The 17916-nt window shown below is 38.7% G+C and overlaps 1 protein-coding gene across 1 annotated transcript; it reads left to right on the top strand.

Annotated features, from left to right (window-relative positions):
• Window positions 1-12558: 12558 nt before the first annotated feature.
• LOC122620656 lies at window positions 12559-17647 on the top strand. Its single transcript, XM_043798234.1, has 2 exons — window positions 12559-13807; window positions 17242-17647. The coding sequence occupies exons 1-2, from the start codon at window positions 12808-12810 to the stop codon at window positions 17244-17246; spliced, it is 1005 nt and encodes a 334-aa protein (XP_043654169.1). The 5' UTR covers window positions 12559-12807; the 3' UTR covers window positions 17247-17647.
• Window positions 17648-17916: the final 269 nt, after the last annotated feature.

Here is a 17916-nt window from a genome sequence, read left to right as displayed (position 1 = left end):
GAGCTTTTTTAAAAATTTTAAAATTTCACAAATAGGCAGCGATTTGAAAAAAAGTTGAACTTTTTGACCATGTTTTCCCATCTAAAAAAGTCTATAAAAAATCGACAAAAAAATTTTTCAAAAAAAGCTTGTGTGATGCCATAGCCAGATGTTTTGTGTATAAGTGACGCTTTACAGATTTAGGATATCTTCTATAGTTTCGAAGAAATCTTGACGACCGTTTTAAAGAACACTTCTTTTGGGAAAACGCAGAAAAAGTCCAATTCAAAAGGGTAAATTTGAAAATCCATTTAAAGAAAATAAAAATGTAGAAAAAATAGATGATGACCATTACAAAATTACTAATCGAAATAGAGAAATCAAATACTACAAAACACAATTTAAGAAACAAAAAAAAACTAATACCGTCAAACTTCCACAGGAACCTTGCTTCTATTCTTCACCACGGGCCATACTTAACAATTTCAAATAACCAACCCAGATTCCGTCCTTGGCTTTTTACTCTTTTCAAGTAATCCAATTCAAATACCGCTAGCATATGAACATCACTGTCTAAGAATTAATTTAACGGAAATCAATGCAATCACAAAATCTTCTGGTAACAAAATCTCAGACTCACCTAGAATGAAATATTTGTACAACAAACTATTGAAAGAATTAAATGGTTTAACTATTCATCAACAAATTAGTCGAAAACGTGGACTATTCGACATAATAGGTTCATCTTTTAAATTTCTTTTTGGCACACTTGATGAAAATGATAGAGTAAAAATTAACAAAAAAATAGATCTAATTGCGAAAATTTAATTCAAGTTCATAAATTAAATGATGTCGTAAAATTTGTGAATGAAGGACTGCAGAAACTCACCAACTACGAAAATAATCGCAATGATATTGACACACTCGTCTATGAGCTCACGCAATTTATTGAATACATAGAAGACATAGAAATGGGCATGCAACTTTCACGTCTTGGTCTTTTTAACCCAAAATTACTCAATTACGACAAGTTAGAAAGCATTAACAGCCAGAATATACTTTTAATCAAAACATCAACTTGGATTGACAAAACAAATAACGAACTATTACTCATTTCACATATTCCTATTAACCACAAAATCTTAAACACCATTAAAATAATTCCCTATCCCGACCATAATGGGTATCAGTTAGACCATTCAGATCAACAATCATATTTTGAAAACAAGAAAGAACGCTATAGTCGAATTCCCCGACTATCTGATACCCTTTACTCAGCTAGTGGAAGTGCGAAGGATAGTCTCTAACTCTGACAGTTTTTGGCGGCTTGTAGGCGTTAGAGTGGGCGTGGCAAAAAGATTTTTAGGAAATCGATAGAAATTTACAAGTCTAATACAAAAATGAAAACATATCAAAACATTTTTTAAAAGTGTGGGCGTGACAGTTTTGGGCGGTTTGTGGGCGTTAGAGTGGGCGTGGCAAAAAGTTTTTTTGCAAATCGATAGAAATTTACAAGACTAATACAAAAATGAAAAAATATCAAAACCTTTTTTAAAAGTGTGGACAGACGGACATGGCCAGATCGTCTCGGCTATTGATCCTGATCAAGAATATATATACTTTATATGGTCGGAAACGCTTCCTTCTGCCTGTTACATACTTTTCAACGAATCTAGTATACCCTTTTTCTCTACGAGTAACGGGTATAATGAGAATAAACTTTATAATCAAGATAAAATAGAAGTTAATAATGAATGCATTAAAAACATAATTAAGCGCAAGAATCCCATTTGTAATTTTATACCAACTCTCTCGAAAGAAATAATTCAATACGTTGAACCAAATATTATACTTACATGGAAACTAACGGAAACTAAAATCGCACAAAATTGTCAAGAACTAAATGGCGATATTAAAATAAATGGAAACAAAATTATAATAATAAAACAATGTAAAGTCAATATTGGAAATGTTATTTTAAGCGAAAATTCGTTAAGTCCAGAATTTGATTTAACTCCATTGTATTTACCAATTAATGTGACTAAAATTAAGATAGTAGAACATAATGACATTTTAAAATTAATTTCAGAAAATAATACCACATTTTATGCAACTATAATAATTTTAGTTATTGTTCTTATAATTTTTCTTGTCCTATCAAAAATTTTTAGACTAAATCCACTAACTGTTTTATATACAAAATTCAGAAAACAAGTAAAAAACAAGATAATACGCTATAGTCATGTTCCCCGACTATCTGATACCCGTTACTCAGCTGGTAAAAGTGCGAAGAGAAATGACAACACTGACCGTTTTTGGCGGTTTGTTGGCGTTAGAGTGGGCGTGGCAAAAAGTTTTTTGGTATAGAGAGTTAAATTTACAAGACGAACAAAAATGTGAAAAAATTTCACAACATTTTTCAAAGGTATGGGCGTGGCAGTTTTGGGCGGTTTGCGGGCGTTAGGGTGGGCGTGGCAAAAAGTTTTTCTGCAGATCAATAGAAATTTACAATACTAATAAGAAAATGAAAAAATATCAAAACATTTTTAAAAAGTGTGGGCGTGGCAGTTTTGGGCGGTTTGTGGGCGTTGGCGTGGGCGTTGGAGTGGGCGTGGCAACATGAATCGACAAACTTGCGCTGCGTCTATGTCTCTGGAGTCTGTATGCTTATTCTCAACTTTCTAGCTTTTATAGTTCCTGAAATCTCGACGTTCATACGGACGGATAGACAGACGGACGGACAGACGGACGGACAGACGGACATGGTCAGATCGACTCGGCTATTGATTCTGATCAAGAATATATATACTTTATATGGTCGGACACGCTTCCTTCTGCCTGTTACATACTTTTCAACGAATCTAGTATACCCTTTTACTCTACGAGTAACGGGTATAATAATCAAGAACCACAACAAGAAATAGAACCGCCACAAATACAGTTGCCCGCATTGTACCCTGAAATGGTAGCCCAAGCATAGGGGGGGAGGGAAGTGACATATTCACATAGTCAGCATTTAAGAATATGCTGAATATCAGATCCCACGAATTCCAAATTTAATATAGTGACATATTCACATAGCCAGTACATGTGAATATGCTGAATATGCAGATCCCACGATATAAACACTTGCACCCGGAGTAAGCGTTGCCGCTCTCCCTACATACACTCATTTGTTACTGTATACAAACACATACTACCACAAGCGGGAGAGCTCGCTCCCATCCCGAATAAATGTAAACTAAGGGCCTCATAAGAAATATTTTTTATCACCTGAATCAGTCTTAAGCTGAGATTTAATAAATAAAGTCTTTAAAAATACTTTTCTTCGATCTTTTTATTTAATATTCTTAGCGTTGTCTTTAGTCAGCGGGACGAGACATTAATTCGGCTCACTGTTACGTTAAACATTATACTATATATATATATATATATAAATCTCAATATTATATATATATATATATATATATAAATAAATCTCAATATTATATATATCTTAATATATATAAATCTCGTGTCACAATGTTTGTCCTCAATGGACTCCTAAACCACTCAACCGATTACAATAAAATTCGCACACCATGTGCAGTTCGATCCAACTTGAGAGATAGATAAATTCTGGAAAAAGTCAAAAGAAAAGCGGGAAAACCGTTTTTTACATGCAGCGCCATTTCTAAAACATAGGATGTCATTCTTCTCTGCTCATTTTGTTTTATTTAATTCATGAGACAAACTTTATTTGGTTCATAAATAAATTGTAACAGCAGGCATTTGTTTTTGAGGTGGTAAGTTGAACTGTGTTAATTATGTGTATCGTGCATTTGAGGTTAAACTCACCACTTCCACCTTCTTCGACTTCCTCATCCTCCTTCTTCTTCATCAATTAGAAGATACACGAGCCGAACGCAATAAAGCAAGAACACTAAAGCATCAACAATCACGCAGGTTTTCAGAAGAAGGGGGAGGAAGAAGACGAAGAAGGAAGAAGAAAGAGGAAGAAGAAGGAGGAGGATTAAGAAGATGGAGGAGGAAGAAGGAGGAGAAGGATTAAGAATATGGAGGAGGAAGAAGGAGGATGAAGAAGAAGAAGGAATAAGGAGCATGAAGAAGTCAGAAGAAGGAGGAGGAAGAAGAAGAAGAATGACCCATAAAAAATCTCTGGAAGCATTAAACAGAACAATGCAAGATCTACGTCGCAATCAACAAATTTTGGGTGGTGCACTAATATTTTTGTCAGGAGATTTCCGACAAACATTGCCCGTCATTCCACGTGCAACGCTAGCGGATCAGGTCAATGCTTGCTTGAAGTATTATTTTCTGTGGCGATATGTCCAAAAATTGACATTGAAAATAAACATGCGTGTTCAATAGCACTATGATCAATCTGCAGAACGGTTTTCGAAGCAATTATTAGAAATCGGAAGTGGCAAAGTTCCAAATACAAATGGCTTGATCACCTTGCCAAACAATTTTTGTACAATTCTACAATCTAAAGGGGAATTAATAGAAAGCGTTTTTTCAAATATAATTCAAAATCACAGAAATCACGATTGGTTGACAGAACGAGCAATATTGTCACCAAAAAATTTACATGTCAATGAAATCAATTGTCACATTCAATTGCCAGGCGCACTGACATCATATAAGTCTTTTGAAATCTGGTATCTGGTAAATCTGGTAAGCCACCGCATTTTTTGAACTTAAAAATCGGCTCATCAATTATTTTACTACGGAATTTAAATGCACCAAAATTGTGCAATGGCACAAGACTGGTTGTAAAAAAATTGATGCCGAATTTAATTGAAGCCACGATATTGACTGGAAAAGCGAAAGGAGAAATGGTGCTCATACCGCGTATTCCGTTGATACCAACAGACATGCCGTTTGAATTTAAGCGACTGCAATTCCCAGTGCGTCTATCATTTGTCATGTCCATCAATAAGGCACAAGGACAAACGCTTCAAGTATGCGGGTTGAATTTGGAAGAGCCGTGTTTTTCTCATGGGCAGCTATTCAAGAGTTGGCATTCCAAACTCTTTATTTGTATTCGCTCCAAATGGACAAACGAAAAATATAGTTGGGCATGCCAGGCGGTTCTGGGGAATTTAAAAATTCAATTGGATAATTCACTGCATTATCTTCTTTTATTGCGCTATCAAAAGATTTATATGATGTCAGTGCGCCTGGCAATTTTTCTTGAATGTAGAAATTGATTTCATTGACATGTACATTTTTTGGTGACAATATTGCTCGTTCTGTCAACCAATCGTGATTTCTGTGATTTTGAATTATATTTGGAAAAACGCTTTCTATAAATTCCCCTTTAGATTGTAGAATTGTACAAAAATTGTATTTGGAACTTTGCCACTTCCAAGTTCTAATAATTGCTTCGAAAACCGTTTTGCAGATTGATCCTTGTGCAATTGAACACGACGCATGTTTATGTTCAATGTTAATTTTTTGGACTTATCGCCACAGGAAATAATACTTCAAGCTCGCATTGACCTGATCCGCTAACGTTGCACGTGGAATGACGGGCAATGTTTGTCGGAAATCTCCTGACAAAAATATTAGTGCACCACCAAAAATTTGTTGATTGCGACGTAGATCTTGCATTGTTCTGTTTAATGCTTCCAGAGATTTTTTATGGGTCATCCAATATAATAATTGCTGCTTGCTGCAAAACTTTTGCCATTGCAGAATTTCTTGATATGTTGCATGTGGGATTGTCAATCACCTGTACGTTCAAAAATATAGTAATTGGCACTAATGTATTTTAAATAGATCAATCAATGAATCCAAACAAACCTGCACATTTAACGGCAATTTTAATGCTGAGTGTGCGTTCGTCCACCATTCAATTTGATTTCCAAAAGCACAAAATTGAATGAAAGAGAATAGCACTCTAGAACTAACTGAGCAGAGAAAAATGACATCCTATATTTCAGAAATGGCGCTGCAGCTTAAATCAAGGAAATTTTAGATTCAATAAAGTGGTAAGATGAACTTTGTAAATGATGTGGATCGTGCATTTGAGGTTAAATTCACCATTTTATCCCTCTTCGTCTTCCTCCTCCTCCTTCGTCTTTCACCTCTTCCTTCTTCTTCCTCCTCCTTCTTCTGACTTCTTCATGCTCCTTATTCCTTCTTCCTTCTTCTTCTTCACCCTCCTTCTTCCTTCTCCATCTTCTTAATCCTTCACCTTCTTCTTCCTCCTCCTTCTTCTTCCTCCTCCATCTTTTTAATCCTCCTCCTTCTTCTTCCTTCTTTTTTTTCGTCCTTCTTCGTCTTCCTCCTCTTCCTTCTTCTTCATCCTTTTTTTCTTCTTCATCCTCTTCCTTCCCTACTTTTTTCTTCTTCCTTCATCGTCTTCCTTCTCCTCCTTCTTCTGAAAACCTGCGTGATTTTTGATGCTTTAGTCTTCTTGCTTTATAGCGTTCGGCTCGTGTATCTTCTAATTGATGAAGAAGAAGGAGGATGAGGAAGTCGAAGAAGGTGGAAGTGGTGAGTTAAACCTCAAATGCACGATACACATAATTAACACAGTTCAACTTACCACCTCAAAAAGAACTGCCTGCTGCTACAATTTATTTATGAACCAAATAAAGTTTGTCTCATGAATTAAATAAAACGAAATGAGCAGAGAAGAATGACATCCTATGTTTTAGAAATGGCGCTGCATGTAAAAAACGGTTTTCCCGCTTTTCTTTTGACTTTTTCCTAACGGAGCCCGAAACCTTTCCAACGAATGCAAAACCGTTAAAATCGGCTTATGCGTTCTGGAGCTATAATCATTGGTGAAACTTGTTCTCAATTTTAATATATATAAGATTAAAGAGGACACAGATCTTAAATTAGATTTAGTAACAGTTTTCATTCATATTCACGAAAATATACTGAATAATAAATTAATTTAGGTGGTAGTAGTTATAATAGCTAGTAGTAGTTATTAATAGCTAATAACTATAAATACTTTATTCTTTCATACTCATACTTTCATACTCCCCCGTTGGAAGCGTGGCTTTCAACCGCATCCTTAAGAGGAAGCAGGCACAGCTTATTCACTGCACGCATCGTCAATCCTGTTGGTGTCCTCAGCACAGCAACTCGGGCGACTCCTTCTCTTCCAGGCAGCCGCTCAACGAATCTCGCTAAAGGTAACTTCAGGAGGGGCAAACATTCATCGTTAACGAGGACCACGTCATCCACAAGCAACCCAGGCTTGGGAGTGCGCCACTTCGATCGCTGCTTAAGTAAGATTAAATACTCTTTTTTCCATCGGGTCCAGAAAACCGGCTGCAGGTAGGCGATGCGCTGCCAGCTATCCAAGGGATTAAAGTTTAAATTTGTCACTACTGGCTCGATAAATGATGAAGGCGGGCCACCATTCAAAAAAACGTGTTGGAGGTAAAACATCACGATCGGCAGGGTTTTCTGAATTTAATACTAAAGGTCGATAATTAACTACCGCAGATATGTGGCAAAGAAGAGTTCTCAGCTTATCGAAGGTGAAAATGGAAGAGCTTAGGTTCGATAAAAGTGATGTTTAGCTGTCTTCACTGCTGCTTCCCAAAGACCATCAAAGTGAGGAGATCGAGGCGGAATGAAACGCCTCAGTTCTAGCAACTCGTTCTTTGCGCTAACAAAGTTAGTTGCGTTGTCAGACCAAATTTGTCGTGGCCTCCTTAGATCCTTAATTAGCTCCAAATGTATCGCCTTGGTTGCAAAGCAAATAAAAACACACCGCCATTATGTGCTTAATTAGGCGAGGTTTCGTTCGAAAACACCTGACGCACTTGTATACTGCCTTGCTTACGGTTTTCCTCCTCCCAATAGGCCAATATTGGGATCAAATTATGCTGAGAAGAGCACCAGTACGTAGGTTGCGCTCATGAGCATGATTTCTAGTAACCACAGCAACTGGGTGATCCTTTGGTAGGATCATTCCATTACCAGACGCAGCAACAGAGAAGTCCCACTTTGAACGTCGGTGACAGTACGCCCAGGATGTCGTATGTGCTTGCAAAACTTATGGATCTATCCAAACGTACGCTGCAGAGCATGAAATGAATTCGCGTATTTGGAGCATGCAACAATATCCGAGTACGAAGCCAGACCCTTCGACGAAGTTCCAGTATTGGCTTCTCCGTTACTACGTTTTGTGGCCAATCAGTTATGGGGCTACTCAGAAAGAGCGGTCCATGGGCCCACAAAGGGGACTCGTTAAGCTCGCTAGGAAGAGCTCCTCGCGAAAGAATATCTGCCGGATTTAAAGCAGTGGGAATGTAGCGCCATTTCATTGTACCAGTCAACTCCTGAATTGCAGTCACTCGGCTTGCTACAAACACGTTGAATCTTGAGGGATCCTCCCGGATCCAAGAAAGTACCACAGTTGACTCGCACCAGCAGTAGAATTTCCGTTTGAATACGTTCAATTTACAGATTTCAGCTATAAGCCGAGCTAGAAGTTCAGCTCCGCAACGCGCAAGCTTTGGCACGGTTAGGGTTTTCAAAGGGCCACTCGAGACTTTGAACAACGTAAGTGGCTGCTGTGACATTGTCCCCTAGACACGACATATACACAGGCTCCATAAGCTTCAATGCTGGCATTGAAAACCATAAATCTCTAATTGAGAGCTTGGAGAAAGACTTAATTGTGGGAATGAAAACAACAGCTAATCCCAAGCGAGGCATAGCGTATTTGTTTTAAATTTTTAGTATATTTATAAAGTCAATTTACAAGTATGTTAATGACCCATTTTCAGTATTTAAAAGATTAAGATTCAGTCGAATTAATTTGTTATATTCTAATTTGATATTTTTAAAAAGGTCGCAATTTCGGGTGGGAAGAAAACCGCGCTACCTATTTTGATTGTTTTTTTTCCTCAATTTATTCAAATTTTCGCTATATAACCGTGTTCATATTCAATTAAAGTCGTTTTGTTGCATTAGTAAAGTACGGAAATATAATCGCGAATAGTAATTGCGATAAGTAGTAATAATATAGGACCCCATTACAATTGTAATGGCCTCCCCGTGGTGTTCCCTGGGTTATTACACATAAAACATATTTTTAATTATCAACATAAATATAAATATGTAAACGGTATCTAATTCAAACGGCGATTTTAACAAACAAATTTTTAAAAAAAAACCTTTCAAAAAATAATAGTCAATAGTCATCAATTTTTAAAAATTATATTATTAGATCATATCGAAATTGACCAAAACCATAATCAAATTCGTTTCAATGATCAAAATAGATTTTGGCCCGAAAATCGTACTCTAGCACAAGCACGCACACATACGCACTATCTCCTTTATTGTTTTTACTTACACAAGCAAGAAAATTCTATTTATAGATTTTTACGCTCTCAACTTTACGCGAACGGAGAATGGGCAATTCTAGTCGTCACCAAAAATGTAGCTGCAAAGTGCAAATACAATGTAGGGCCGTTACGCATCTTATTCTATTGTCTTTGGCCAGATCGACTCGTCTATTGATTCTGATCAAGAATTTAAATTATGTTTTAAGTATTTCCCTGGGTTGTTTCCCGCAGTGCGATGGGAAGGGGTGATGACGTCAGTGCAGACGAGGCCGGCCTCTCGGTCAGGGAGGTGAGCTGAAATCTTCTCTGCTGGTGGTGCGCATACGCTTCGTTGCGCAGCGCGGGTTCTGAATAAGTTCAGTGTATGTCGGGAGAAATTTTTTCGCTACTGTCTTCCTTAAGGCTAGACAACCAATAAAAAAATACAGCCTTTCTTGGAGTAAGTTTCTCTTTATTAAAATTGAAATCAAACTGAAAAATAATTCTACTTTACTCAAGCTAATCGCGGCCGGCAAGACGACCGCTCGTTCAGCAAAGTACTGACACTAACAAAAAGAGCATATATGCCCTTACCGGGAAACCAATGGCGTTTATGCTGAATCTACATATAAAAATACTAGAGTAACAACCCCACACTTATATCGACTTCAGTTTACTCACTAACGATGTTAAATACTGTCTTCTTAGAAGTATGACCGTCCTCGGTCATTTGGAACTTGTCCACGACTTGTTATATTTCCCCTCGCATCTCGCCTCCTCCTCAACACCAAGATGAGCAGGATGGAGCAGCTAATGAAGACGCTGGTTTCCACGACGACCGAAAACCAGATGTCAGTAAGTCCAGCCATTTTCATTGTTAATCCTTTGGAGAATCCTTAGCCTGGGATCGTGGCCGATAATGTTTGGGATGCAGCCATGACCGGTGTCTTCCTTATGGCTTCACGTTGCTTGTCGTGTTTGGTGTCGTTGATGAAATCCCCTTGCTCGAACATAATTAGATGTGAGCCGTTGGTAGCTATTTCGGGGCCGTCGTCAGTGCTGACTTTAGCTGGGCACTCGTTGATTATTATGCGCAAGTATCTTGGGCAGCCGGCTTACAGTACGATACGTAAGTTGTTGGTACGCAATCATTGACTGTAAGGACGTCGTTGTTGCATTCTGCTACTATGTTCTCCGTCAGTTGCAAAATGATGTTTTGGTGTGATACAGGGTTTTCCCTGTGGAGTGATCAACTAGTACAGACTTCAAATCATCGTGGTTTAAAATGGCCGGGTTTACGATATTGGCCTTAGCCAGTGTGCCTGTAAGCATTAAATTTTGAATTTCGGTTATGAATATTATATTTCTGGCCAATATTACCTCGTACTAGAGAAAAGTGCCAACCATATTATTTTGTTTACCTCTAATGATCTTGTTAACTGCTTCTGTTAATTCGTTAATTTTGTTCTGAGTTTGTGTATTAATGACTACCTGCCTATTACCTATTATTTGACTCTATTAATCGGGATTTGGACATTTTTTACATTTCAAAATCGGCGGCATCCGATTCCTTGTCCCGAACGTCTTGACGTAGCGATCTTGCTCCTTATTGACTACCACGGCTGTAGCTCCTCTGCTGACTTTGTTCTTTACGTTGTTGACTGGTATATTTGTTATCCTTGACTGTCCAGCTTCCAGCGTTCGGTCTGCTTATATAGGCCTCATTTAACGGTTCATCCCTCTGATCTCCAGTCTCCGGATCCAAAGTCCACGATTTTACCGTTGGCCCGGTCCAAGGTTGAACTTGTACCGTTATTCACCTTCTGTCTCTCCAAACTCTCTTTTCTTTAGGTTCAGAGTCTTCACACTCTTTTTCTCCAGCTCCAGAGTCTCCAAACTCTCTTCTCTCAGAGTCTCCAAACTCTCTTTCTCCAGTTCAGAGTCTCCAAACTCTCTTTTTCCTTGGTTTCGCACTGCCGTTTGTAAGGTAGCTTGTCGTTGATCTCAGCCTACAAGTAGGCACTTAATTAGGCCGTTCTTAAGGTCGGGAAAATGTTAATTAGGCTGTCATGTAGAACATTTCTCCAACTGCATTTTTGGAGTTCAGACTCGGGGTCCCGACCCGAAGCGGTAGTCACTGGGCATTAATTGAGTTTAAGCCATCGAGCAAGAAAGTGCGTCCGAGCTGTCCAAAAAGAAAATATAGTGATCTCTCAAAATTACAAAAAAAGAGAAATTGACAATTCAACCAAAACTCGCAAATTTCAATCGAGACGCAGAATACCCAGTGAATCGGAAAATTTAAGTTTTGTGCGTGTGTTGTGGTTTAGAATTTTTTTGTTAAGGGCATAAAATTACAGGTGGCACCTAGGAGAATAATATATTTCCAAAATTAACCAGTGAGGCCAGTGAGACCAGTGAGGGAAGCATACATTGCCGACCAGGAGGTCTATTTCTGGATTTCATCAGTCAGCAGCGCCACCGTTAAACGCAAAACATTATTTAATTGAATTTACCATCTTTACATTATCTACATCTATACATATTCTACCTTACATCGCTTTACACCTTACCGACTGCTTGTTAAGCAGATCGGCAACCAGACAATCAGATCAGCAAAAGTTATTCCGATCGGAAAAATAAATTCCGCCTTATGTTAGGAAACTAATTTAAGTTATTTTGTAAGAGAAATAGTATTCATTTAGGGCAATTCCTTTCTTTTCTTTCCCTCTCCCTTTATCCCATTTTCCTTCCTGGCGTGAGTACAAGAGTGAAGTAAAAAAAGAAGAGAGAGAGTACCGCAGTAGGAGAGCGGCTCAAAAGAGCAGATCGAAAATAAATAGCTCTCTTAGGATTAAAAGGCGGTGTAAGCTGATTTCTCTTTCACAGGCAACCACTTGAAGCGCTTCATCGTGGGAAATCCAAAGTGAGTAATATAAGGTGAGAAAGCAGCTGCCGCAAAAGAAAATCAAATAATTAGCTACTGCGGCGCTACTTTTTTCCAAGTCCATTGTTTATCAATAATAAATTAAAAAAAAAAGAAATTTAAAATTGAAACGAAAATTGCTCATATTTAAAAATTACCCTTGCCCCAATCTTCGCTTTTTTAAAATCTTAAAAGAATAAAAACAACAAAATTTAAAAATTAAAAAACACATCCCCTTAATTTTTTCTAAGCAAACAAAAAACTTTACATTTTTACATATGTCGCATCATTATTAGTCTTATTTTTATTTTCTATGTTCCATCTCTAATAAACATGTCACCTCTAATAAATAAAATTCGTATCGAGCTGTTCTTGTCTTCGTTTCTTTTTGATCGCGGTTCGCTGAGTTCCGTTATGCGAGTTTAACGGATTTTGCTCTGTTCTACATAGCCTCGGTTCGACGATGCGTTAGAGTGAGACAAATGCTTGTCCTGTGGTGAGTTCGGACCAGCATGTATCAAGCGAGATGGAGCGATGTTGAAATGTACACGGGGCACTTATGTTTGAAAACTCTGAGAAAGCAGACGCGTGAATATGTCGCAACCGAGGAAGTGTACGACTCGCGGGCGGAACGCGGCAACAGAGGACCCCGAAACAGTTAACTTCCCGACATCAGAAGTGGGATCGCCTCAGCCCCAAGCCATCACTGATGATCGCCTGTCCACAATTTTGGAAATGCAGCATCGTAATCTATTGGAAATTGTGAATGCCGTGAGGGGCTCGCAGAAGTTCAACCCTGAGTCCGCCGGTTCAAGTGCAGCCACTTGGTGCTCTACAGTGGACCTTATTGTAGGAGAAAATCCTCTGGATGGCAGTGCTTTGCTCATGGCCTTAACCAAATCATTGGAGGGCAGTGCTTCTAATTGGCTGTCACAAATTTGTTTCGCCGGAATGACTTGGAGCCAATTCCAAGAAATGTTCCTTCAGCAGTATGAAGGCAATGAGACGCCAGCAGCAACAGTCTTTAATGTATTAAACGGGCGGCCAAACGACGGCGAATGTCTTGCGCTGTATGGTAGCCGATTAATAACAACACTTATGGCAAAATGGAAGTCTATGACCGCAGAAGAAATTGCAGTGTCTGTTGCCCTGGCACATGCTGCAAATATAGATGGTAGGCTGCAACGCACTGTGTTCACAACTACTGTCAAAACACGCAACGAGTTGCAGAACGAGCTAAGAGCGTTTTCGTATGGCAAGAGGAAGGACCATCCCGTTCCAGAAAATTCTACCAGCAAAAGAGCTCGCCTACACCCAAATGTTAAGTGCCACTTTTGTGGAAAAATTGGCCACAAGATAGCTGACTGCCGCTCCGTGAAAAACAACTTAAAGAATCAACAAGGATCTAGTTCGAGTATTGGGCGCTTATCTGACTCTAAACCTGGGTCAATTACTTGCTATAGATGTGGAAACCAGGGGCATATAGCGTCAGCTTGCCCTGCAAGACAATCGTTGTCAAACCAAACTAAAGCCGACGAGAAGCGTGTCAACGTGTGTCACGTAGTCGAGCCAATTGGGACATTGATATCATCGGGTGAGTCGTATCCATTTTATTTCGACTCTGGAGCCGAATGCTCACTTGTAAGAGAATCTGTGTCCACCCAACTCTCGGGCACACGAATTAACAACATTGTAGTTTTAAAGGGTATCGGAAATAATACTGTTACTAGTACATTACAAATTTTGTCAAACGTAACAATAAGTGGTTACTGTCTCGAAGTGCTTTTTCACGTAATTCTTAATGATTGCATTAATTATAATATTATAATTGGACGCGAAATTTTAAGTCAGGGATTTAGTGCTACTATAACAATAGATAAAATAGAGTTATGTAAAACAAGGTCTGTGCAAACCCTATCTGCTTTGAGTAGTAGTTTTAATCTTGAAAATGTTAATACCGAATTGTGTGGCGAGGATAGGAAAATCTTGGTAAATCTTTTGAATGAATTCTGTGACTCATTTATAGACGGTTTTCCCAAAAATCGTGTTACAACTGGCGAATTAGAAGTACGCTTAATTGATCCAATAAAAACTGTACACAGACGACCGTACCGACTTAGTATAGAGGAAAAACAAATTGTCCGAAACAAGGTTAATGAGCTGCTGTTAGCTAACATCATCCGTCCTAGCAGCTCACCGTTCGCCAGTCCAGTTTTACTCGTTAAAAAGAAAAATGGTTCTGATCGTCTTTGCGTGGATTACCGCGAACTAAATACAAACACAGTTGCAGAAAAATATCCCTTACCACTAATTAGTGACCAAATATCTAGGTTGCGTGGAGCAAGTTTCTTTAGTTGCTTGGATATGGCCAGCGGGTTTCATCAGATACCTATTCACGCAAATTCAATTGAACGCACGGCTTTTGTGACACCTGACGGCCAATTCGAATTTCTAACTATGCCCTTCGGGTTAAAGAATGCCCCATCCGTGTTCCAGCGTGCAGTTATGAAAGCTTTGGGTGAGCTTGCCCATTCTTACGTTATCGTTTATATGGACGATATAATGATTATCGCAGAAACAAAAGAAGAAGCTTTTGTAAGGTTAAGGACAGTTTTGAAAATACTATCGCAGGCTGGGTTTTCTTTTAATATCGGAAAATGTTCATTCCTGAAATCTTGCGTTGAATATCTGGGGTTTGTGGTAAAAGAGGGCGAAATAAGACCAAATCCATCTAAGATAAAAGCATTAGTCGCTTTACCGCCTCCGCAGTCTGTTACCCAAGTAAGACAATTTATTGGCCTAGCCTCTTATTTTAGGCAGTTTGTGCCAAAGTTTTCAGAAATCATGAAACCCTTATATAGACTGACCTGCAAAAACAAAATATTTGAATGGAAACTTGAACACGAACAAATTCGTCAAAAAGTCACTAAATTGCTTACAAATGAGCCCGTCCTTGTTATCTTCGATCCTCGGCACCCCATTGAACTGCATACAGATGCCAGTATGGATGGCTACGGAGCAATTCTACTCCACAAAATAGATAATAAACGTCGTGTAGTTGAGTATTACAGCAAACAAACATCCTTGACGGAATCTCGATATCATTCGTACGAGCTTGAAACTTTAGCTGTGTATAACTCCATGAGACACTTTCGTCACTATTTACATGGGCGACGATTTGTTGTTTTTACAGACTGTAATTCCCTAAAAGCTACTCGCAACAAGACTGAACTAACGCCGAGAGTACACCGTTGGTGGGCATATATGCAGTCCTTCGACTTTGACATAGAATATAGACCTGGTGCCAAAATGGCACATGTTGATTTCTTGTCACGCAATCCACTGCCAACTGCTCGGGTTATTACTGGTGAGGAAGAAAAACATGTTCTATTGGCCAAAATAACGGACAACTGGTTACTTGCAGAACAACAAAAGGATTCAGAGATTTCCACGATTGTTGTTAAAATACAGAACAATGAATTGGGTGAGAGCTTGGCAAAAAGTTATGAAATACGCTCGAAAATGCTTTTTCGCAAAATTCAAAGGAACGGTAAAACTCGTTGCCTGCCAGTTGTCCCCAGATCATTCAGATGGTCAGTAGTGAACCATGTCCATGAAGCAGTTGTACATCTTGGGTGGGAAAAGACTTTAGACAAAATGTACGAATTTTACTGGTTTGAGAACATGGCCAAATATGTTCGTAAGTTCGTTGATAATTGCATTACGTGTAAGTTAACTAAGCCTCCGTCAGGAAAATTGCCAATCGAACTCCACCCCATACCAAAAGTAGAAATTCCATGGCACACGATCCATATAGATATTACGGGAAAATTAAGCGGCAAGAGGGATCAAAAGGAATATATTATCGTTCTGATTGACGCGTTTACAAAGTTTGTTTCTTTGCACCACACGTTAACCATTAATAGTGAAAGTTGTATAGACGCCTTGAAGGCTTCAATTTCCGTATTCGGTGTACCAACACGAATCATTGCAGATCAGGGTAAATGCTTTACAGGCTCTTGTTTCAGTGAATTTTGTTCCATGCAAAAAATTCAACTACACTTAATTGCAACAGGGGCTAGTCGTGCCAATGGACAGGTAGAACGCGTTATGAGTGTGCTTAAACGCATGCTTACGGCGGTAGAGAGCAGCCATCGTTCTTGGCAAGATGCCTTAGGAGAGATACAACTAGCTATAAATTGTACTACAAATCGCATAACGAAAGCCAGTCCTCTTGAATTACTAATCGGAAAAGAATGTAGACCATTTAATATGTTACCAATATGTGAACAAGTTAATAAAGTCGATGTAAATATTATAAGAAATATCGCGAGAGAAAATATTAAAAAGAACGCCTTGTATGAAAAAACTAGATTCGATAAGCACAAAGCCAAATTTGATAACTTTAGTGTTGGCGATTATGTTTTACTTAAGAACGAAGAAAGGCACCAAACAAAATTAGACCAAAAGTATAAAGGACCTTTCCTTGTGACAGAGGTACTTGAGGGAGATCGTTATATTTTAAAATCTTTAACTAATAAGCGGACTTATAAGTACCCACATGAAGCTTTGCGCAGTATGCCAACAGAGGAGATCCCCAAAGAGTTAGATCTATGTGACGATCATGAAAACGTTGAAAGAGACGTTAGAAATCCCTTGGTGGATTCCAATGTGGATGAAAACGTTGAAAGAGACGTTAGAAATGGATGCCAATGTGAGCGGAAAGTTACTGAGTTGTTTGAAGACTCAAGTGAATGAGAGGCATTGATGGATTTCAATGCGAGATTGGGGACACATGCAACGTCGCCAAGTTGCCAGTGCTAGTAGGTACACGTGTTACTGTGTTGACTTATTTGATGTCTGGTGACTGGCGGCGTGGCAGGTTGAATTGTCCTAGTGTGTTGCTAATAATAACAAACGATCTTCTTGGTACTTCTGTCACTCGAGTTGGTCGATAACATGAAAAAAAAAAAAAAAAAAGAGAACCTTTACTAATACTCTGAATTACGTTTAATGTTATCTTTCTAGATTAAGCTTGTTTAATTTTGAAACTTATGTTACACACGAGGACGTGTGCTGGTCAGGAAGGCCGTGTCGCATCATTATTAGTCTTATTTTTATTTTCTATGTTCCATCTCTAATAAACATGTCACCTCTAATAAATAAAATTCGTATCGAGCTGTTCTTGTCTTCGTTTCTTTTTGATCGCGGTTCGCTGAGTTCCGTTATGCGAGTTTAACGGATTTTGCTCTGTTCTACATAGCCTCGGTTCGACGATGCGTTAGAGTGAGACAAATGCTTGTCCTGTGGTGAGTTCGGACCAGCATGTATCAAGCGAGATGGAGCGATGTTGAAATGTACACGGGGCACTTATGTTTGAAAACTCTGAGAAAGCAGACGCGTGAATATGTCGCAACCGAGGAAGTGTACGACTCGCGGGCGGAACGCGGCAACAGAGGACCCCGAAACAGTTAACTTCCCGACACATACATATCTGTTGCGATAATATCTACATGAACGCCACAGTCCGAAAATTCTTTTAACTTTCTAGATGTTTAAAATTTGTAAGTTAGGGTAATCATTTAGGATATGTTGTCTAAACCTGTTCCAAGTAAAACAAAGTCAGTTTTTAACTTTATCCTATGTTAAAAATTAAATTTTATAATGTTTAAATCCGAGTAAATCTCTCTAGGGGTGCCAAGC

Source organism: Drosophila teissieri, chromosome 3R (assembly GCF_016746235.2).
Source record: "Drosophila teissieri strain GT53w chromosome 3R, Prin_Dtei_1.1, whole genome shotgun sequence".
NCBI lineage: Eukaryota > Metazoa > Arthropoda > Insecta > Diptera > Drosophilidae > Drosophila > Drosophila teissieri.
Note: the sequence above shows the minus strand (reverse complement) of the source record. Positions and strands in the feature narration are given on the sequence as shown.

Bases quoted from the DNA above. Each gene is read 5' to 3' on its own strand.
- LOC122620656 (XM_043798234.1), top strand. From the start codon at position 12,808: ATGTCGCAACCGAGGAAGTGTACGACTCGCGGGCGGAACGCGGCAACA.